We start from the raw sequence: 23,103 nt of genomic DNA on the forward strand, positions 1-23,103 counted from the left end.
AATGTTTACACATTAAAACCCTTTGTGTCTAAATCAGTCTTTGGGAAACTTTTCGAAATGATTTAAGGAGCTCAACTGATAGATTTCTGAGCATGAAATTCCCAAGCCAGAAAGCAAACAGCCTGACATGATACAGCATGGCCGACACAACTCTTTGTCACGGAAATCATAAGCAGAAAGTGGAATGCATGATTAGGTGAGTAATTATACTGCATTGTTGCATTGACACCAATTGGCCAACATGTGTGATTTCCATATTTAAGTTACAGTAGAATTAAAACCGATACACAAAGAGAGGAAGAGATCACATACAAATAAACCTGCTTTATAGTAATTGTTATGTATGAACAGTAGCAACATATAAATATGCCGTTGGCTAATTTAACTGCAAATTTGAGTCAGAAAAACCATTACTTTCAAATTAAAGCATTAGTTATCAGATCAGTAATAATTCCAAACATTTCTTTCATTTTCATTGATCATTTGAACTTAATTTTCCTTTGTTTAAATACCCAAATATATATGATATAGTTTAGGATCCAGCTTAAAAAACATAAAACAAAATTAGAATAGCCTGATTCAAATACACGATTTTGACAAAAACTGAGAATGTCTTTGCATTTGTGATCTACAAACTGACACAAAAATGCCTCTTTTCTTTGGACTTTTATTAGTGAGAATATTACACTGCTGGTCGCTTCATATTGTACACTTGGCACCTTGTGAGTTCAGTTACCACTATCATACACAGAAAATCTTTAGATTAAAGGAATAAAAAAAAAAAAAAACAGCCTTGTCTTAGCATCACAAACATTATCTCGTGTTAGGGTGAGCTGTGCAATCCTCTTGGTTGCATTTCTTCTTCCAATCTGTTCTGCGCCCCAGAGGCGTTTACATTCTCAGGATCTCATCTCTTCTAAAAGTGCAACAATCCTCCAAGAGCTGTCGTCACGGGTCAAGAGCCATTTCCTTTACAGAAAACCTCTTGTTTCACTTTTTTTTTTTTTTACTTCTTGAGCTGGCATAGAACTGAATATGAAAATAAAAGTTGTCTTCTTTCGTAAAATATCATCAATAAACGTTTTTAAGCCTTAATTGTTTCTTGTGCATTCTTGAAAATCTGTGGCTTTGCTGTGAATTTACATTGTTAAAAATATTGCTTTGTGAAATCATCCACAATCATCTATATAATGGGTTAATTAGAAGATTAAGTGATAAATAGGGGTGTAAAAGTACATGGAAAGATAAGGCATAACTGATAGCTTTATTTTGCAAACACATGGCTGTCACTATTTGAAGTTATTTTCCGCTGATATTTCTACAGAGGCATAACTAAATCATGCATTTATCTTAAAATGTGCAAATGTCATGCACTGTAGCATCATAGTAGCAGGATTTAGTGAAATTTGTGGAGTAAAGTGGCATTTTTGATATCAGGTGATTATGCAAGATTTCAGGCTGACACATTTTCAAATGCTTTTTAGAGTCATCATGATAAATACCCTAAAATACTGGGTAAAGTTCTTCATTCATATATTCATAAATGGCTGTCTGAGTTTCCATAAATGAACCACTTGCTGCTCACTGTTGCTTTATCACAACAGAATAAAATATTTTTGATTACATAAAATAAGTCTCCAAGCTTCTGTCTTGTTAAAATCTTTTGCTTCTTAAACTACATCAGTGTCCTTTACTTACACACCCTTATCTTGTTAATCAAACAGCTTTAATGTGTGCAACGGTTTCTTTTTGACGTGATATGATAACATTAGCAAAACAGGTGAGTACCGTGGATATTTGTGGAGTGGAAAAGCTAGCTGAGCTTTGCTTTGTTGCTGCAGGACTCTCCAGCGACTAGAAGGAAGAAATCCGGTGATGACAATTTACTACCTTACAAACTCTTCTGAAGTAGTTCACAGAACTATCCATCTCTAATCTGTGGAACAATGGTTGATTTTTCTAAAGTTTTCATACTTTTTTGCTGTTTTAATTTGTCGCCTACAGCCGTTTGAGGAGCCTAAATTTGATGGATGTTTGATTGAAACAGCCACATGTCTAACACTTGAACTGCTTTAACTAACATTTTTCATTGACTAATGTTTTCTTTTGGTATTAAACAGATTGTAAAAAAAAGCCTTATGTCCATCCTCTTGTCCACAAGACCTGTGATGGCCTGCAACTGATTAATCTGAGCGCAAACATCAGACTGTCACTGTTTGGCAAGAACACGTGTATTCTTACACCTCTAGTACAATTAAAGAAAAAAAAAATCATGCTTATATAAATTGTTTGCGATATAAAAATAAAGCTTAGCACCTCTTTATAGCAAGTGTTACTTCACTGGAATAAGAGTATATAGTGCAAATAATTGTGCTGAAAACATTTAAGTGCTTTGAAATACAAGCATGTGAAAAGTCTTAATTAATGAAATACCCATTTGTGATTAAAAAATTATATTAAATTGAAGCTCTTTGTACTCCCGTGTAAACAGGGTTACCAACTCCACTGGAAGGAAATGGTTGCTGAAGTGAGGAGGCCATGTTTAGGAAAGACCAACCATGGAGGCACTGAGGTCCCACAACCTTTTGGCAGCAGCGTCATCTAGAGCTGGAGCTGCAGGCTTTTTGCGAGCACAGTCGCTGTACAGAGGGAAAAAAACATAAAGAAAAAAAAATTCAAGAAAATGTCAGCAGAATTTTATCCTTTTTTTTTACAGTGCAAAAAGACAGAAACAAAAGGTGTTGCTACAAAGATATTCAACTAAGTTAGAGCAGATTTCCCCAAAAGTTACTGATAATCAAAATCCGTGTTCACTTGCACTTGCCTATAGTAGAGGCCGCTCTCGTTTGCCAGACTCTCCTCCACAGCACAGTAGATGCTGGTTTGGGCTCCTTCCCAGGGACTTTTAACAAACATCATCAGGACTGAGGCCATCGTCCTCTTCCACCAAGACCAGTGAGGGAACAGGTGGCGACCTAACTCAGTGCGAATCAGTCCAGGGTGAAGACTGTACACTGTCACACCGGTGCCTAAAAAGAACCCGTCATATAAAGTTTTAGTCACAACATGAAAAAACAATTAGTGTGTTTTCACGATGCGAAAACAGGGGCGCACTGAATGTGTACCTTTCAGTCTTGCAGCCAATTCCCTGGCAAAGAGAATGTTTGCCAGCTTGCTTTGCCGATAGCTTACCAAATTATCGTAGTTTCTGTCTAGGTTAATGTCATCGAAGTGAATGCGACCTGCAATATACAAGTTTTTTTGGTTCAATGAATTATAGTATATGCAGAAAATAGGTCAGTAAAACTCCGTAGTAGCTCCATTTTACCTGTAACGTGTGCAACGCTTGAAACAACAACAACACGACTTGGAGCTGATTTCTTCAACAGGTCAAGAAGAGAATTGGTGAGGAGAAAATGCCCCAAGTGGTTGACACCGATCTGCATTTCAAAACCATCTTCCGTCTGCCACTTAGGACACATCATAATACCTTGATGATAAGGAAAACAACAATGAAATTTATGGAACTAAACTACCAGTCTGCTGAAGGAAGAACAAAGGAAGAAGTGCCACAGACCTGCATTGTTAATGAGGATGTCCAGACGTTCCTCATTCTCTTGGACGTACTTAGCGAGCTCCCTGACAGACTTCAGTGAAGCAAGGTCCAGCTTCTTTACCAAAAGGTTGTTGTTCCCAGTCTTTTGACGAATTTCATCTGCTGCACTGTAGGCTTTGGGAATGTCTCTGCAGGCCATGATCACTCTGGCACCTTGTCAAAAAACATAATAAAATTATTTAATAGCAACACTCAGCTGTAGATAGGTCTGTGTGCTTGCACTGCCACTACTTTTTGCAGGATTATGAGTGTTACCTGATATGATGGTTACTAATGAGAAAGTATATCAAAGATTTTAATCAGTTGGTTGATTTCAAAACTTCTGTGTATTTGTCAGTAGTTTAAAGGCTCTCCAGTGAGATGCTAAACAAATTGCTAGACTAACCAGAATATACTGTGTGGATGGAGTCTAGAATGATGCAATGCTGGCCCTTCCCCACCTGTGACTCTGTGCTGCTATCCAGCTGGCTGAACAAGAGTACTACACTGTTTCCTTATACACATGAAGAAATAATCCTGGCTGAAAAGAAAACCATGTCTATTACTCTTTTTTGAGACTGTGAAGCTGAATCTGATCCAAATAAATGACTTGTTGCTCCTCCTCCACAGAAATTGATGACAGGCTAAAAAGATAAGTCAGCCATTTGATTTAGGTCTGTTACAGAAGGGGCCCATTTCAAGGTTGCGCAACTCAAAGACTACAGTCAGAGACCACCCTTACATTTGCATCGGATGGTTCCAGAGAAGCTGATGATCAGCTGCATGAATGGAGGTAGGAGGCACTGGGATTCTTTATTCTATTAATCTAATAGTATATGACAATATAGACATATTTTCAGTTTATGCATCTTTACTTTTATGTCAGAAAGCTACTCTTATTGCTTCATGATATTTTCTCAGTATATGTTTTCTGTCCAAATACCTATCCAATATAGATGTGAGTACAGCTTAAAGGATCATAAAATAGCATTTGAATAATCTCTTATGATGCTTTTTGAGATTAGGTGGAGTCCTAGACCCTCCCAGATTTACTGTTATCTTTAGTCTGAGTCCAGCTGAGCTGAAATTCTATGAAATCAAGAGGCCAAGTAAGTTATTACTGCAGATAAGATATTAACTAACTCTGTAACCCCACCAAAAGTATTGTGATTTCCATCTATGCTTTGGTGTGTCGTCAAAGAAATCAAATAAACCCAAAAACCCTTCCTCCTCTCCACAGAACATCTCACCTCTCTGAGCCATATCCATGGCTGTCACTTTCCCAATCCCAGTGTTTGCTCCTGTAATCAGGACTGTCTTGCCATCCAGCCTGGCCTTGCTCCGACAAACCCCTCCTGCCATCCATCTTCGCAAACCTAGAATCCCTATTCCTATCAGAAGGGGGAAAAGTGTTAACAAAAGACTCTGTAGAGTCTGCATGTGGTTTGGTATGTCTTAATTAGTGATAAATTACTACACTCATCCTAGTAGATATTTGACTTCTTTGATAACAACTGTAGTAAGATTACAATGATTGTCTCTGTCATGACAGAATAGAGGGGCATGAACTGTTGTGGGTCCAAAGTACAGTTTACTTTGACATTAAACCTCCTAGTGTGCATTCTGAAAGATGCCCTTTCTGCTTTAAACATTTCAGAAATCACCAAATGTTTCAAAACACGTCCAAAAAAAGCATATGCAAAAGACTTACCTGCAACAGCAGCGACTGTGAGACCCGTACTGTGCTTCTCCACGAAGTCCTTCAGAACATCTGCGTAATTCTGCATATTTCAAGAACCTATAGGAAACTAAAAGCTGTGGAAAATTATAACTGATGCAAAATTGAACTTAAAACAATTTCTTAACATTAACTTTAAATTCTCTGGAAGCGAATTATGTCAAACCATGAAAAAAGTTGCGGTTTCCCGTTCTTTATCACAGTGCTCTTACTTCGCGTTGAACTATAGGGTATTACGTAATGAGTACTTATGAACGGGAAAAAGGGCGCTGAGGGCGTTTGGATGGGATTTTCAGAATAAGACACCAAATAATATGGACACATTTTTGGTGCAAAAGTATTTATGCCTTGCAGCTTTGAAGTAGCAGAGGAAGACAAAAATACTACTAGCCTTATATTTCATGAACTGTGTGAAACTTTAAAGAGTTCTATCATCTCACTTCGGCTAAAATGTTCCTTGTGGTTGAAGTTCTGAAACCATTGTTTCTGAGCAAGGGGACTATATTCAGATAAGAGGAAAATAAGATTGATCTGATTTGCCCAGAGCATATCTTGCTTTGGAGAAGTATCAATTTGCACAAAACAAATCCAAACTTTTTTGTGTGTTTTCTGTCAGAAAAGCTGAAAAGCTGTTAATAAATTGGAATTATTGAATCAAACCTCACTTTGACAGATTATAATGGCAGCAGAATTGGATCTTAAAATATGGACATTTTTTTTTGTTTCTCCAAGCAAGAGATTTTGTGTTTTTAAACATTAAATATTAAGCAAAAATATAATCAAGCTGAAAAATTTCCTCGGTTTTTAAGCAACAAATGACACATATTTAAATTTCACATTTTGTATTTTGAAATAAACAATAAATAACTTCTTTTTTTGTTGTTGTTTTTCACATCTGATGTAGTGGATTTTTTTTCCTCTGTATTCCTGGACAGGAATCTAATTCTTGGACCAACATCATCGCGTGACTGTAGGAGGCGCTGTTTCTGCTCTCATCCCTCAAAGATGTTCTGGGTGGCAAAGCTGAAGCGAACAGTACGTCATTTTTCTGACGCGCTGTATCCATGGAGACATAGAGTTTTCGTTACTTTCGCTACTCTCTGCTAGTGAGTTGACGTTTTAAATAACAGAAAATCAAACCATTTGCTATTGCTGTTGCGCAATTAGAAAATAACAGACGTAAAAAAATGAGGTAGGATCAAAAGAGTTTCTACTTCTCCTTTTCAAACAAGTATCAGTGTGTTTGAATGTGAATGTTTGAAATAAGTAAAGTAAGCTAAACAAACTAAACTAAAAGATTATAGTAAAAATAAACTCAAATCACTTTTTTATTTTAAGTATTGTTGCTTATCACTGGATTCCAATTATATGATCGAATTACAAACAATTGCGCCAATATAAGTTTAATGTTTGTTTGAATTTAATAATTTAGAAAAGAGTTCAATCGGGCCATGTTGTGCTTTTATTTTGAAAGGTGAGTCGTGAAAATGCAGTCAAATTTGGGAGTTGTCTTGTGGACCAAAGGCTTTAATTTATCTCTGAAAAGATTTATTCTTTATAAAGTTTTGCTAAGAATTACTTAATAACGTTATTTTTAAAAAACAAACAAACAAACAAACAAACAAGCAACAACAAATATAAGTAAATAAGCAAACCGGTTCCCGGAAGTTCTTCGAGGTGGCGCCACGTCAGAGCTTTTCCTCTGTCGCCGTCATTTGCAAACAGCACTTCTTTAGTCTTCTGCGCTTTAATTTAATTTTCGCCATGCTCCGGCTGGGACTAAGCTGCTTTCTGCTGCATGTGGCTTTGGTTTTTGGGACGGAGCTCACGTTTGAACTCCCTGACAACGATAAGCAGTGCTTCTATGAGGAGTTATACAAAGATGTGAAGTTTGACATAGACTTCCAAGTGAGTTACCTCCCGAGCTTCTTGTATTTTAAAAAGTCGTTTTTTAAAAGTGAAAAAAAAAGTATTAAAATCTTATCTGCATTACTTAAAGTATTGTTGAGTGCTACAAACATATGTTATAGGCAGAGGCGTTTCTAACATGAACTGTAAACGGGGCATTCAATTAAAAAGTCTAGACGTAAAATTCTCTACATAAACTTTGATCTTCCAAGTTTGGGCATGTATTTTTGAACATTTCCTAAATGTTGTAAGCTTTTACTGGCTTCACGATCCTCGCTCTTCACATGCTGTCTTTCCTTGTATTTTACTTCCAAATAACAGACTTTTGGATTATCTTTTAAAATGGGAAAAATAGGCCAGACTCATTCCTGAAGAACTGGTGTCATGTGTGTTTTTTGTTTTGTTTCCCTGGTTCACACCTGAATCAAACGAATGGGCCCTCATGGAGCTTTGCTGCTTAATGGCCACAGCATTTTGTTGGAATTTGAAGGGGAAACGATTGCCATAGCAGAAAACTATTCTAGTTGATGTACCCGAGTGAACTGGGACTGGCAGCACTGTAAATATGTTATTGTTGACAGGTTTTGTAAACCATTGTTTACATGTTTCAGGTTATTTCAGGGGGGAACTATGACGTGGACTGCTTTGTCACTGATCCCCACGACAACGTCCTGTACAATGAAAGGAAAAAGCAGTATGACAGCTTCTCTCACACCACGGCCATGGAGGGAGTCTACAAGGTCTGCTTCAGCAATGAGTTTTCCACTTTCACGCACAAAATTGTGTACATGGACTTCCGGCACGGAGAGGAGCAACCTCTCCTGGATAAAATGAGCGGGAGTACAGCGTTGACTCAGGTAGGTCTGGGGTTCTTGGTGCTTGGAAACTGTCCTAGAAGACTAATATTTACATTTTTAATAGGACTGAGTCAGAGATCACTGGGGTCAGAAAAAATAAGAGTCAATTTAATGGACACAAAATGAATAAATATTATTACATTTACCTTACACAATTTACACAATATACATTTTTCAAAATATGTTACACACATGAGGTCTCCATTTGCTCTATTAACAATCTGTTCAGTTTCATGTTAAACACTGTGACTACTGTTCAAAACACTTTGATCGACTATGATTTGATGGCTTATGCAGCAGCTGGGTTAAAACGGACTGGGTTAAAACGGACTGGGTTCAGCAGTGGGACACTTTAGAAGAACTCCACTAGGTGGAGACAGAGTTATTTCGATGCGTTTCAGTAGTATTTTAACACTTTCTTCCACTGCTTATATGGTGATGTTGTACTGTTTAAGGAGCTTGTTATTATTTCAAAACACTCCAACAAATTAGTAGAAACCGAGTAGTTTTGTACAACTTTGAGTGTTAAATCTTTGCAGGTCTCATAAAGACTTGGGCATCATTATTTAACAATAGAAGCACCCAAAAGGGCTGCATTTGTAAGTTCTTTATTTAGGGAGAAAATATCCAGTATCAAATTTGGAAATCATTGGGTGTCATTTCTGCTGGCTTTGACTTAAGTTTAGATTTCTCAAATCTTAAGAGTAAGAATTGATATTCTTATTTTTAGTCAGAGACCAGTCTTTTTTTGTTTTCCTCCATTGCAGGAACATATATCTTAAGAGTTTTAGAAATTGCCTTAATATTGCTGTGTAAGCAATTTCCTATAGTGAATGTATTGCTTTTATTCTGATCCTTATGTCCATGTCTTGCTTTCAGTTGGAGTCGTCCTGTGTTGCCATTCATGAAGTCTTGAAGGTGGTGGCTGACTCGCAGACATGGTACAGGCTAAGAGAAGCCCAGGACCGCACAAAGGCAGAGCACCTGTTTGAGCGGGTGACGTACTGGTCAATCGGAGAAACTGTTCTATTGTTCGTCATCGGTGTTGGTCAAGTGATGCTTCTAAAGAGCTTCTTTAGTGAGAGAAAGGGCTCTGTGGCAGCCACCACTTAATAGTCATCTTGATCTTCCATGGGCATGAACATTTTTCAAGTGCCAGCTTGCATTTGGCCATAAGCACATAAAGTAGGATTTTTTCCTGTTAACTGGATTCAATAGTTTTTTTTTTTTTTTTTTTTTTTTTTCCTGACTGCTCAAATACAATCCTCAAACTTGAATAACTTTTTGTTAACAAGCAAAAAATTACCACAGTAGTTTTTTTAAAGTATAGTTCTTATGTTGTCTTTTAATAGAAGTGAGACATGATTATTGTCAAAGTTTCACCCCGCAGCCAGATTCTGTTAAAAACGTGGAAAATGAATAAAAACCAAAGAAAGATTGTGAATGTCAGTAGTGATTGTTTTAATCTGTGATCTTAATTTTGTCGGGGTGCACCTATTGCAGTTTTCTGGCCAAATCACTGATATTTCCAAAGCCTGGCCTGATGATTCAGATTTTTTTATTTATTTTTTTGTCTGATAAATCACTAAAGATAGCAAGTCTCTAAGTTGGCAACAGTAGGGTGACTGCTACCAGTCACACATGTGCAGGTGTGATCTGATGGACAGGTCTGTCAGTCCTGTCTCATGACAGAGCAAAACAAGACAGGAGTTGATTTTCAGACGTTTGCAGAGGTTGATAAGATTGGTTTCGCAACCAAAATGCAAGAAATTAAGGCCAATTTATCGGTGCACCCTTATCTATTTGTGTTCAGTGTTGTAACAAGCTTTGAGATGATGTCACATTGTCTTTTAGATGTATTGTTTTTTATGTTGTTGTGATGCTTATTAATTGTATTTAAATGTTTGTCTAGTTTCAACTGCTTGATTTGTATGTTTTTGTTTGTCATGCAAAGAACAAAAAGTAACCAAACATGGCTTGTCTGTCATATTGAGCTGGGAACACAAACTGTTTTGAGATTAAAGGTGCCAAAGCTGTTTATTAAAATTCTCAGAAGGAGCCTTTAATTATTATTATTATTTTTTGTATATTTAATTTCATGTTTTTCACTTCTTAACTACTATTTTTATTTCAGGACATACTTGGTCATTTCATGTCTCTAGTCTACAGATAAATACAGATTTTGCACATCAGTCTTATTCTTTTTGGGAAATGGGTGCCTTTTAAAATATTTTTGTTTGATTTCCTGTGAAGTTAAATTAAAAAGCCTATCTTTAGACATTCTGGTAAAATCAGAAGAGGGTTTGCAGTTTCATTTGACTAAAAATTTAAATTTAGGAAGCAAACAATTTTAAGATTTTTTGGTAACTTTTTTTGTTTGCACTGGCTGTCAAAACATTTCATTGAATATTTTTTAATTGTTAAAATAGATTGACTGGACGTTTCAGCACCATGACTGGTCATACTTTTAACAGGATTATAGAAAATTATTTTTGAAACATTACCTTTATTATACAGGTAGGCTTATTGATATTTTCAATGTTAAAACCAAGGAGCAGTGTCATAAAATTCAAATAATGAAACCCTGACTGGAATGCTGAAGTATTTTTTTCTTGTGTTTGGAAGAGGGAAGGGGCTGTTTAAAGGCTTTAAATTTTAGTTTTTGCTAGAAGATTCAAGTATTTCCTTGAAGCCCAATCATTTTTTTTAAGACAGGTCACAGGGAGCTGAACATGTTCATTCCCATGTCAGAGGCAGCTGTGTGACTGGAGAACTTGTAAAAACATGGCAGCACAAAAGTGTGAGCAAGTACTGGTAGTAGGAAGACGTGTTTACTCTGCCTGAGGTGTGAAAAACACCCAGCTCATCTGTCCAACAAGCTTATCACGCGTTCTAAGGACTGCAATGTTCTCAATTAAGTTAAAATATAACTACCCATATAGTCTTGGACTTAAATTTGACATTGGTGCTGTCTTATTGGACATTAGGTTTGAGTAAGTTTTGTCAGTCATCAGTTTATCACAGATGGATATGAAGAAACATTTACAACTGTTGAAAATCATGATTTTACTAAAATCATATTTGGACTATATTACTCCAAGAAAACAATTTTGCTTAATTCCTCGAGTTATTTGTTCAGGTTTTTTTTTTTTCTTGCAGTTTTACACCAGGTTGAAATTTACTGTCCACCCCTGGCTGACCCTTCCAGTCCCAGCAATGTTTCACACCAAGGGTGCAAAATGTGTCCCCCAGAGCTGCCTCCCCACCCACTGAAAAATGTACACACACAAAAACAGTCACAACAACGCAATGAAGCTGACAGAAATACCCCAACATCACTGATTACATTTTATAAATGTCTTAGTTGACTTGTTTTGTGATAACTTCAAAGTTGTGAAACCTTACCGAAATGTGAACACAACATAACATAAAATTAACTACCATAACAGAGATGTTAACTACAGCTGGCTGCAAAAAATGAAGCTAGTCCATTTCCAGAACATTTCAGTGTAGTAATGCTGCAGTTTTTAACTGAAACAGCAGACCAAAGAAACATTTCTTCAATAAAAAAAAATATATATAAGAAACCTCACCATTTACAGTCAGACACAGCTTATAGTGACAGTAGCGCTCAAGTTTGTCTCAATAAATTCTTGGCACATAAGAAAAACTGGCCAAATTCGTCTTGGAAAAGTTTTCATACTTTTTCAACATTTTCCTGTTTGTCAGTGAATAGTATTCTGGAGTATGTTCCTAAAAGCTGCACATGCCTCGACCTAAGCCACACCATCTGCATGCGTAGAGTCCTTCTGATGTGTAAACCTCCACACCAGTCTCTAGACTATTGCAGCTTCTACCAGGTTTTCTTCCAGGGTTGTACAGAATGTCACTGCATCCATGTCCACTCCAACTCTGATGTCCCCATTGAAGAAAAGCTTCACATTAGCATAATGTTGCTGCCATGTCACAACATGTGAAGGGTGTTATCAAAACATTTTCAGTTTTCATCCAGGTCTTACCTTCGTTCACATGATTTCTGTGTCTCCTTGTGACAAACTGAAAAGGGTTTTCTCCTTACCATTTTTGGGAATATTCTAAATATTTTTATGTTCTTTCATTTGGATTTATGCACATCTCATTTCAGAGCTTTTGTTTTGCTTCAACTGTGCTTCAACACAACTGCTGCAACGATTCAAAGTTAAAGTTACTACTGGTGTGTCTTCTATTTATAAAAATGTAATCCTGTCAGTTTAGTTGGATGGTCACACCTTGGTGGCTTTGCAGCTGTGCCATACTCCTTTCATTTTTCGGTCATGGAATGACTGATTGATGCTCTGCAAAATGCTTAGAACTGGAAATATCGTTTTATAACCTACCCTCGCTATAAACCGGTCATATAGTAGAATTTCAGTGAGTTTTGATAGTGAGTTGTTAAACGGCATTGTAGAAGTTGCAAAATTTCTGAGATATAAATGCAGAATCAGATTTACAGTGAATGACACAATTACACTCAAATCTTAGAGGTCAAAGTGGGGTTGACGGTATCAAGGAGGCCCAGACAGGTGGCAAGTAGCCCAGCCTGTGAGGCTGCTGTGGGTGGGCGTCCACCCGGAGGTGCCAAACTCCCAGCCCGGCTCCCACAGCCTCACCTCGGTCAGGATGCCTAGCAGGGTCGAGCTGCGGGTTCAGCTCTGGTTCACTCTGCCCTCAGTGTGACACAGTGTGCATACAACTCTAAGTCTGTTATGGTACATGGTATGGTAGTATGAAACCTCCCACTATTCATTTTAATTCTTGTATTTTGAGACCTCTGGGGCAGCCAAAGATACTGATATTTATGGATTTATGCATGCGCATAAATCCAAACCAGGACTTCAGTTCTCAGTAAATTGTCAAAAAGAGTTAATCTCGGCAGATTTATTTTAAAAAGGTTAAACAGCAAATGAAAGGACTGTGCTTTCAGAAGTGGAGATTCATTAAAATATTCAGTTTTTCTAGAAATTTGCATACCACCTAAAAATATGGGCATTTCTTTTGAAAAAAAAACCCAAAAAAAAAAACCTTGTCACTCCCTTTACAGACAGACATCTCATTTCAGAGCTTTTGTTTTGCTTCAACTGTGCTTCAACACAACTGTTGCAACGATTCAAAGTTAAAGTTACTACTGGTGTGTCTTCTATTAATAAAAATGTAATCCTACTAGGAGCTTATCTCAGTCAAGACGAGTGGGAAGACGGGGACAGAGCAGGGTTACCAGTCCAGAGCTCCTGCTTCTCACCACTAAGGTGTGAAGTGACGCCTCCAGACTCATCAGTTCTCAGCAGTGTGAAACCTTCACACCTTTGCCTTAATTAGATCATTTTAGGCTTCATTAACCCTCATCATATTTGTATTTACATTTTCAATCATTTATTGCATCCATTTAAAGCCAAGAAGGACAAAACAGGAGGTCAGAAGTGTGAGGTTCACCTTCATTTTTGAGCTCATATCAGTGTTGCACTGACGATGATGATGCTGATGCTGTTGCTACTGCTGGTAAAAAAAAAAAATGGTGGGATGTAAATTGCAGAAGATCATCAGATTAAGGAGATGGTGTCAGGATCAAATTTGGGAGGTCAAAGGCAGGGAAATGTTGACCTTTTATCTCCCCAGCATGCTGGCAGATTTAAATTTACAGCTTGTGAGGAATATGTGCTTTACTTTATTCGTTAACGTAGCATGGTCTCTGTTGTAGCCGCAAGTGACGATCGCAAGAAAAGAATTAAAGCAAATGTGCTCGAAATCTGTTTAACTTTAATCAGCTGGAGGTGAATAAATCTGCATGTGCATCATCACTTTAGCTTAAACGTTTTACCTTCTGGATGCTTTTAACAAGTGCAGCATCTGTTTTCTGCAGATTCTGCCTCAAACCTTTTGTAAAATGAAAATGTTTATGTAGCTCCATGTTGTGTCCAGTTCATTTGCTCTCTAGCTCATGCTGGGAACACAGAAGCTAACTTCTTTGCATGGAAACATAGCAACATCTGAAGCCAAATGGGATCTTGGTGATGCTACAAGCTCAGATCACCAGTTTTGTTTTGTTAACTTTTTTTTAGAGAATTGCTTGCAAATCCATCTGTGTTACAATTGAAGTCCAGATTGAAGTTGATATAAAGATTTGTGGAAAAACTTAAAAACTTTTCATAAGTATTTTCCATGCAGTCTGACTTGTCATGAGCTGTTTCGCAATGAAGATGAATCATAGTTTCTAGATGTGCAACACCGGCAGCATCATGCATCAAAAACTTGCAGAGCTGCACTGAAAGACAACTGTACAAAATAAATGGCTGAATATGAATAAATACCACAGATTTTTAAAAAGAACTGAAAACTATTCATCCTTTTTTCCCCCACGTCACATTTGTGTTTTGTGCTCTAAACTAACTAAATGCTGAACTGGAAAACATAAAAGCACAAAACGTGAAAAGTGTAAGACATATCAATATGTTTGCAAGGCAATGTACTCAGGAAAAATGTTTTTTCTGTGGTTTTACTTCTTTGCAGCTGACCTCAACTGTTCTAAAATGAACAAAGTAGAAGATGATTCACAAACAAGCCGCTGAACATGTGCAGAATGCATCGGGTGGCCTGGTGAGACAAAACCCAGAAAAAGTAAAAATGTTTGTTGTTTTCAGCAGGAGTCAAAATTCACACTTCCACTCCTGGAGCTGGACTTTCCCAGAGCAGAGAGAGAGAGAGACTGGAGCTGAAGGTGAGGCACTGTGAGAGGATCCCACTGCTGGAGCGTGTGTGTGTGTGTGTGTGTGCTCAGGGGCAGTGGCCTCTGCCTTAGACAGCAAGTAGTCAGAATCTGCAGAGGTGTCACTTCACACCTCTGCGGCCTGGCCCGGACTTATAAACCAGTGGAGGAGAGCGGAGCAGCACTCACAGCTTCCCAGTTCTTCCAGTCAGACCACTTTAACAACATGGATACCTCCTCTGTCCCTCTGCTCGACTACAAACTGCAGTACCAGTGGTCCTCTGACACGGACCTTTCCAGCATTTCGTCACCAGAGACCCTCTCACCTGTCCTGTCCATGGACTCCAGCTTCTCCCCTAACTACCAGCAGCCTCCACAGTCCACTCCCAAAGCAGCCAAGTGCCTCAAGTCCTCACCTTGCTCCCCACCTGGACGAGGCCGGAAAACGGGTCGGGGCACCCGGATTCGCAGCAAGCAGAGGGAGAGCGCCAGTGAGAAAGAGAAGCTGAGGATGAGGGATCTGACCAAAGCTCTCCACCACCTCAGGTCCTACCTCCCGCCTTCAGTCGCACCTGTCGGGCAGACCCTGACAAAGATAGAGACGCTCCGTCTCACCATCCGCTACATCTCCCACCTGTCAGCACAGCTGGGCCTGAGTGAGGAGGTGCTATTTCAGAGGAGGGAACAAGTGGACACCTCAGCCAGCGGCACGTCCTCTCCTGACCTCATTAGCTACTTTCAAAACTCCTCCGCAGGAGGAGAACACGTGCAGAGCCAGAACCCGTTCCAAGGCCTGTGTCACAGCCAGAACAGACCACTGCATCCTGGGCACTGTAGTTTTGGAGTGAATCAGCTGAGAACGCAGTACGCTGAAGGCCCTCAGGGAGACGTGAGCGTGGATGCAGCTCTGCGGTCACCTCCAGCATCCCAACCCTCTTGTCAGGTTTGTCAACATTTACTCATTCACATCACCGTTTGGTTTAACGCAACAACATGTTTTGTTCATCCTAACACATTCACTCCTTGTCCTTTTTTCAAGCAGATGTGTGGTAAAGACTTCTGCATCCCACTTGTTCCAAGAGACTACTGGGGCTGACCTCTCAGTGACCACAGACCTAAATCCCTTCGGTGATTTCATTGCGTCATTGCGAATCCAGTAACTTATTTTGAATATACGCTTTTCTACATTTTATTTATTTTGTCCTAGTAAATATACCTTGTAAATATATGACTAACAGCTATTTTTTTTATATTTCCCTATGTCTCTATTTATAATAAACAGTTGAAATACATTGTCATCTTTCTCAATTTCTGGTATACAGGTTGGACCGAAGAGAACACTTGGCATCACTAAACTAAGATAAAAGCCACGTAACTCAGGGTTGTCCAAACTTTTGTCACATGGGCCAAAATCATATATATATATATATATATATATATATATATATATATATATATATATATATATATATATATATATATATATATATATATATATATATATGTTGTAAAATGAAAATGTTTATGTAGCTCCATGTTGTGTCCAGTTCATTTGCTATCTAGCTCATCCTGGAGAACAGGATCCAAATCCTGTTCAGCACATGAACAGGATTTGGGTCATTTTTCTCTGAAAACACCTGCTGTATTTGGACAAGTTTAAAATTAAATTCAGATATGGGTCCAAATCTAACGTAGATCTTTACTCTAATTACAGCTGGGAGCCATAGAAAAAACAATTAAGGGTCTACAAATGGCTCCTTGGTTGCACTTCGGATACCCATGCATAAAATAACACAAAAATAATGCTGGACTAGAGTAAAATTCAGCATAATTGACAGCAGAACCCTCCATAAGTTAGCATACAGCATTTGATTATTAAACAAAAAGAAAAACTGCCGTGTTAGTTGCTGAGACAAGATCAGGTTGGTTAGATTATCTGCTTGTCAGTCTTCAAGTCTTGCAACAGATTTTCAATTCTATTTAGGTATGAACTTTGAATGGGCCATTGTAGAATTATGTTTTGTTGTAATCCAGAGGTCTCAAACTCTTCTACTCCAGTTAAAAAAACACTATCCACCTCACTTATCTGTCCATCTGGCTCATGTTCTCTCCATCTTCGACCCAGAAGGTCGTCGGCTGAGTTCCAGTCGCAGCAAGGCGGCCTCTAGTTGGATCTAATGTGCACTGAAGACCTGCGTTTGAGTTGGTTTACCTTCCAGCGGCCCACAAGTGACTCATCCTCAGCATGCAATCATGTTCCTGCTGATAATATAATTATTTACTTCAGGTGAAGCAAAGGCACATTTCAAAGTTCAACTGTGGCTACCTATAAAATTAAAAACTTCTGCAGGCTTCAACTGGTTTTCTTTCAGAATATCATTTTATTTTTGCTCCATCTATCTTCCTATCAACTTTAACCTGCTTCACAATCACAACTGAAAAAAAAACAAAACAAAAAAAAAACATCACCATATAATTATGCAGCCTTCACCATGTTTCGCTATTCAGATGGCATTCAGTTCAGCGGTGTTAGCTTTCTGATACCCAAAGTGTTTAGCTCATATCCTAAAATGTTGATTTTCCTTTTGTTTCTCTTACATAATTTGAGTCCAACTGCAAAGAGGACTTCTTTGATTTATTTTTCTATCTCGGGACTCAGCTCCTGAGTAGATGACTGATATTGTCTTGTCAGTCATCTGTGAGGAACAGAATTGTGAAAGTCACAACATATGAAAGTTGTGACTTTCCCATCTTTGGGGAAACCTCATGTCAAGATGCTTGAATATTTATTCCCCATTTGGCCACTAGATGGCAGTTTAAGGTCATAAGTAATTGTAAAATGATGCACTAAACTCCTGTTTTAAGTCAATTTACTGCATCCCACAGCAACAAAATATTAAAATAAATGTTTCCTTTGTGCTGCTAAACTGTGCTTTCCTTACATGTGTTAAGGAAAGTACAGAACTTTCTATATTTTGTCTATGAAAAACACAAAGATGTGTGTTTTTCATAACACGTTTCACCAACACAAAGATTTGAATGAAGCAAGTTTAAGAATTACATTCTTAAACCCTTTTATTTCCTCCTGTCACACCAAGCACAAAAATAACAAACTCAGAAGAACTACCACAAAAAGAAAACTGCATCTTTGTGGATAAAGGCGATTACTGAGCTAATTTCAGATTACTGAGCTAATTTCAGATTACTGAGCTAATTTAGGGATGAACAAGGGTTCATCCCTAAAGTTTATGATTCTTTCTTACTCCTGAAGGATTTATAGGTCAACATACAACTAATTACTCTGGCCAATAACTTAAAAAGTACTTCAAATCTTTTCAGTGCTGTGCTGCACTCTGCTACATGACCAAAGACGGTGTTCGCCATGACATGATCTATCACTAAAATCCTATTTTATCATGGGTATATTACTAAAATATTTGAATTTCTGAGGTAGATTTTTAGATTTTAATTAGGTTTGGCTCAGAAACACCAAAACTAAAAGAAATAAATACGTAAGCCACATATTACTCTGTGTGTAGTGATTCTTGCTCTTGCTACCTTTGAAGGATTTTTCCAAAAATACGATCTGCCTGATTCAGAAATGCATAATTAAGTTAGTGTTTCTATTTAGATTCTAGAAGTCCTCCTTCTAAAGGGAATGTAAAGAAATTTGCAGAACAGAGTGATTGCTGTTAGTGTTTATCTAGTTTATTTAGGGTTGCTTTGTTAATGAGGCATTGCAAACAGCGAGATCCTTGGCTCCGCTAAGTCTAGACTCAAATTCTCTCTCCCTTCTCTGACCTCCCGCCTCGATCGCTCGCTAAAACCAGAGGGGTCTTTAATATTCATCAAGAGAGTGGATCTGCATATCAGCCCGGGAGAATTAGCCCCGGTGTTTGATTTGCCACGTACACACGGCTCATTTGACTTGCGAGCAACCCACCAAAAGACTAACATACACACTTAAGTCTGTCATCACAGCAAAGCTAATAAACTCTCTGCTCAAAGTAAACAATGTCAGGCATAATGTAGATTAGGAGACTTGGAATCCTCCATCTGAGAAGACAAAAAGAAAGATAGTTGTAATTATTCTGAAATTGAAAGCAGGTTTATTGCTGATGTTTTTTTTTGTTTTTTTTTTTAGTTTCAGGTTGTTGATTTTTTTCAGATAACCTATGACTAACAGAGTAAATAATTAATCTACAAAGAATACCCTTCTGAATGTTTTTACACCCACTGAAATGTTTCACATTTTATTGCACAGCCACAAAAATCTGAAATGTGTGATGTGTAGTATTGCCATAAAATTTTTTTTTATTTTTGAATCAAGGATTGAACAGTTTCAGGAGATGCTTCTGATATTGTTTCATAACTTACCCCTGCTTTGAAGTCCTACAAGAGGTTAAACTTGACACTTAATTCAATGTTTAATAAGACAAACTAACCAAGATTCCCGAACGTTACGTTTTATCGAGTCCTCTTTTTCCTTTAAATGTTCATTTGCATTTAAATGTCTGTTTTTCTTGTGTCAGTGTGGCGGTGTAAAGCGGTGCAGCACCAGTTCACACCTCTTACCAGGAGACAAATGTAACACAGCAGTTTGTGGGAAAGCAACTTGGGACTCAGCTCCACAGAAGAAGTGAAAACAAATCCCGTCAAAAGGACATCGCTGGACACAAAGTGTTTGTCGAGCATTTGTAAAGCTCATCTCTAATCTTTTCCCATCTGTACTGCAGCATTTGTTCATTCCAATTAAAATGATTGTTTTTCTCTTGATCTGTTCGGGATGCATGTCACATTAAATGTGGCTAAAGTTTTTGAAAGATTTTGTGTTTATTTTATATGTTGCAGAAAATGACGATTTGAACTGGAGTTTGCAGACTCTTTAAATTCATGATGCTAAGTTCACAGTGACTGCTTTACCGTTTTGTTTCAATGTTTCATATATCATTAAGATGTTAGAGACAAACTGATTTATTGCAAGGGTTAATTTCTGTTGATTTGGATGACAATGGCACAGAAATAACGAAAATCCAAAACTTTGCTTCTACAAAAATCAAATAAAATTACACTGAAGCTACATAAACCTTATCTTAGGGGTTATTTTAGGGTTTGGATAACAAAGGGATTCAATATATGACTTCCTGGAAAAACTGGTTGTTAAAGCATAGCAGGGATGCAAGGTTCAGTTCAAGAGTTAGAGAAAGATTTACAAAGTATGAACTGCAACTGGGGTCGGTACTTTCTTTTGGAGACTGGCATTTCATACTTTGTGGATATTTACCGGCAATTAAACAGCAATGAAATACCTGAGATTAGCCAGTGTTTTCATGGTGTTGCATATTGAGGCTTTAAATTGAATATTTGTCTGAAGACTTGTTGCATCTTTTCCATCCAGGTTCTGAGGCCTGAGGCCAGCTGCTGGCCAAATAGCTAAAGGTGCTAATCATTCACACCTCCCAGCTGACACGGCACACTTATTCTGACCCGCTCTAAAAGGAGTAAAATGACAGGAAAGACCAAGACCAAAGCATTCATTAAGAAATATAAAGCAAGTTTTTCCTTAACAACATTTATACGCGACAGATAATGGGCCTACAAGCTTAATATTTCATTCAGACAAGCATTTACTCAGCATACAATGATTCAGAGGAACTTTAAAAAGAAAGATATCTTTCTTTTTAAAGATATCTTTAAAAAGAAAGATATCTTTCTTTAAAAAGATATCAACTTTTTTTGTTGCAAATCATTCCAGGGCTTCAATGAATCGCTGAAGTTCTAACATTAATCTCAGGCTTAAGGCCAGGCATGTGGCCCCTACATGATAGTGTTATTTTCAAACACCTGCAGAAGCATGATGCTCACACTAGAAGAGCCACATCACACCTTGTTCTGGAGCATGCCAGTTTCCCATGGGACCCCCTGGCCAAGGTGTCATCCCTGCTCCCAGAGCTCCTCAGTGGCTCCCAAAAGGTGACGCTTCGCACCCCTCACCACATATATTGAGCAGCCTCCTTCTCTCTTCTCAATATCCAGAGCATCCTTCAGCAGAAACCCACTGACAGGCCAGCACCACAGCGTCAACCCACAACGGGACCAGTGATACTTCAGCAGCGACTATGGAAATGTCCTACTGTTCTGCTCTCCATCTTCAGGAGAACTCCTTGTTCTTTGATTATGATCTTCTTCTAGAAAAGTCTCCAGCTTGTGATCCATCCTCAGATCCTGGCTATGTCAGTGCAGGCAGCAGCCTCTCTCCTACCTCCTCTGTGGAAACGTTTTGCTTTTCCCCAGTCTCCCTTCAGGCCTTAGGAAAGGAGCAACATGCCTTGAACTGCTTCCTCTTCAGCAGCACATTGGAGCCTCAACCATCCCAACAGTCGGAGACCGTCCTCAGCTCCAGGCCTTCCTCTTCAGCTACCGTCCCCATGAAGAACTCCAGGTCCAAGTATCCAAGTAAAAAGCGGCAGACTGCAAGCGAGAGGGAGAAGCTGAGGATGAGGGACCTGACCAAAGCTTTGCATCACCTCAGGACATACCTTCCTCCCTCCATGGCGCCAGCTGGACAGCTGACCAAGATCGAGACGCTGCGCCTCGCCATTCGATACATTTCTTATCTGTCGGAGCAGCTGGGGCTCCGCCAGGGGGTGCTGGAGCAGAGGAGATCCTCAGGCTTTGTGGAGCCGGCCCAAACACTCAGCCAGTTCCTGGATCAACCAACAGCCATGAGCACAGAGCAGCTGTCCTCTCTGCACCATTCATATCAGGTACAGTTACAGTTTCTTTTTATATAAATAAAGACACCTCTCTATTTATCTACAGTTAAAATATATTTCTTTGTCGTTTGTTTTCAGGATTTAAGTGCAGGTTACTTCGCCAGCGAGGAGTCCTGGAATCACCATGAACAATCAAAAGCTTTGGCATTCAGTGGACAGAATTGAAATGTTATCCTCAATGAGATTTGTTGCAAAAAGTAAACTAATATATGGACTGAACTTCTCAAGCTTCTAATTTTGAACAAATCATTTTCTGTGGTTTACCTACTTTTTTGTACATAGACGTGTGTATTTATTAAGTGTCCACGCTGTGAAGAAAATAAACATTATTTATCATAAAATCCCTTGTTGCTTTAATTACTCCAAGCCCAAATGTTCAGCTACACACGCAGCACTCACACTCAGTGTTTGGCCTCTGATTCACACAAACGTAGCAGCTGTCTGTAGGATGTGTTAAACAGGTAACACTTCCCCTCTAAAGCTTTTCAGGAAAGAGTCCCACTGAGAGAGGTGACAGCTGATCTAGAGCCAGTTAACCGCCATGTTTCTCATCCTGCTTTTAACGATTTAAAATGAAGCTTTTAATGTACTACAGTCATTATATTCACTTGGCAGATGTTACACTTCACCAAATGTAAACAGAGGTATATAGTTTGTCATAGGACAGAGTTGCACAAATGCCGACACTCAATGCTTTCCTCACACCTCAGCTAAGGTGTTAAATCATGACTTACTTCTGTAGACATGCATTCCTGAGTTGCAGTTAGCACACAGTCCTCTGCTTTGCACACATAAAACTTAAATGTTTGCTAATTCTTCTTTGCAAAAAAAAAAAAAAAAAAAGAAAGTATTACATAGGGATCATTTGACCTTTGACAAACACATTTAAATATTGTGATCCAAACTATTAAAATGCAACTCTAAGTTTAGGATCACTGTTTTATTAAACCTCCCAGTTTCAAGCCTTTTTCAGTCCTTATACAAGGATTTTCCTGTTTTTATCTCTGTCCGTGTTCCTGTGAAGTCTGACAATTTTGCTTCTCTCTTTACTGAAGCGTTCCACAACCTGTGTCACCATGGAGGACGGTGTGTTTAGGACGATATTCGGTTTTATAGAGCCATCCAATGCAAGGCATTGTGTAAGACTTTCTTTTTTTTAAATCGTTGATAAAGGCCAGATTTTTTTGTTTCTATTCCAGAGTAAATAATTATCTTGCCTAAAAATTCTCCCATCTGAGCTATGGATTTATGTGGAACAGATTTTTATTTTTCTAACGTATTCCTAGTGGTATTTTCTAAAAGTTTTTTTTTTTCTTAAATCTTCTGTTTTATTTTTTTATTCCTATTAATTTTAGTATTTTTAATATTAGAAGCAACATTATATATCAGTGTGTGCAAATATGTCAGAACAGAGGCAGACATTTGGCTGGGGTTTAATTTCTGAAAGTGTTGTGAAACTTTCAACCACGCATTTCATTCCAAAGAAAAAT

The 23,103-nt window shown here is 38.3% G+C and overlaps 4 protein-coding genes across 4 annotated transcripts; 3 read left to right on the forward strand and 1 right to left on the reverse strand.

Moving 5' to 3' along the window:
- Positions 1-653: 653 nt before the first annotated feature.
- Positions 654-5,561, reverse strand: LOC106930649 (retinol dehydrogenase 13-like). Its single transcript, XM_015008325.2, has 7 exons — positions 5,307-5,561; positions 4,846-4,986; positions 3,578-3,769; positions 3,329-3,490; positions 3,126-3,242; positions 2,825-3,029; positions 654-2,639 (listed from the first exon to the last, which is right to left on the reverse strand). Exons 1-7 carry the CDS (start codon positions 5,380-5,382, stop codon positions 2,543-2,545), a joined length of 990 nt encoding a protein of 329 aa, XP_014863811.2. The 5' UTR covers positions 5,383-5,561; the 3' UTR covers positions 654-2,542.
- Positions 5,562-7,003: 1,442 nt separating this feature from the next.
- Positions 7,004-10,156, forward strand: tmed3 (transmembrane p24 trafficking protein 3). Its single transcript, XM_015008328.2, has 3 exons — positions 7,004-7,241; positions 7,853-8,098; positions 8,978-10,156. Exons 1-3 carry the CDS (start codon positions 7,098-7,100, stop codon positions 9,209-9,211), a joined length of 624 nt encoding a protein of 207 aa, XP_014863814.1. The 5' UTR covers positions 7,004-7,097; the 3' UTR covers positions 9,212-10,156.
- A 4,764-nt stretch (positions 10,157-14,920) lies between these two features.
- On the forward strand, positions 14,921-15,933 carry LOC106930644 (mesogenin-1-like). Its single transcript, XM_015008319.2, has 2 exons — positions 14,921-15,780; positions 15,880-15,933. Exons 1-2 carry the CDS (start codon positions 15,064-15,066, stop codon positions 15,931-15,933), a joined length of 771 nt encoding a protein of 256 aa, XP_014863805.1. The 5' UTR covers positions 14,921-15,063.
- Positions 15,934-20,714: 4,781 nt separating this feature from the next.
- On the forward strand, positions 20,715-21,772 carry LOC106930643 (mesogenin-1-like). Its single transcript, XM_088004393.1, has one exon. It carries the CDS (start codon positions 20,957-20,959, stop codon positions 21,629-21,631), a length of 675 nt encoding a protein of 224 aa, XP_087860519.1. The 5' UTR covers positions 20,715-20,956; the 3' UTR covers positions 21,632-21,772.
- The last annotated feature ends 1,331 nt before the right edge of the window (positions 21,773-23,103 follow it).

Source organism: Poecilia mexicana, unplaced genomic scaffold (genome assembly GCF_051168715.1).
Source record: "Poecilia mexicana isolate PSO_F unplaced genomic scaffold, ASM5116871v1 scaffold_3, whole genome shotgun sequence".
In the NCBI taxonomy this organism is placed as follows: domain Eukaryota; kingdom Metazoa; phylum Chordata; class Actinopteri; order Cyprinodontiformes; family Poeciliidae; genus Poecilia; species Poecilia mexicana.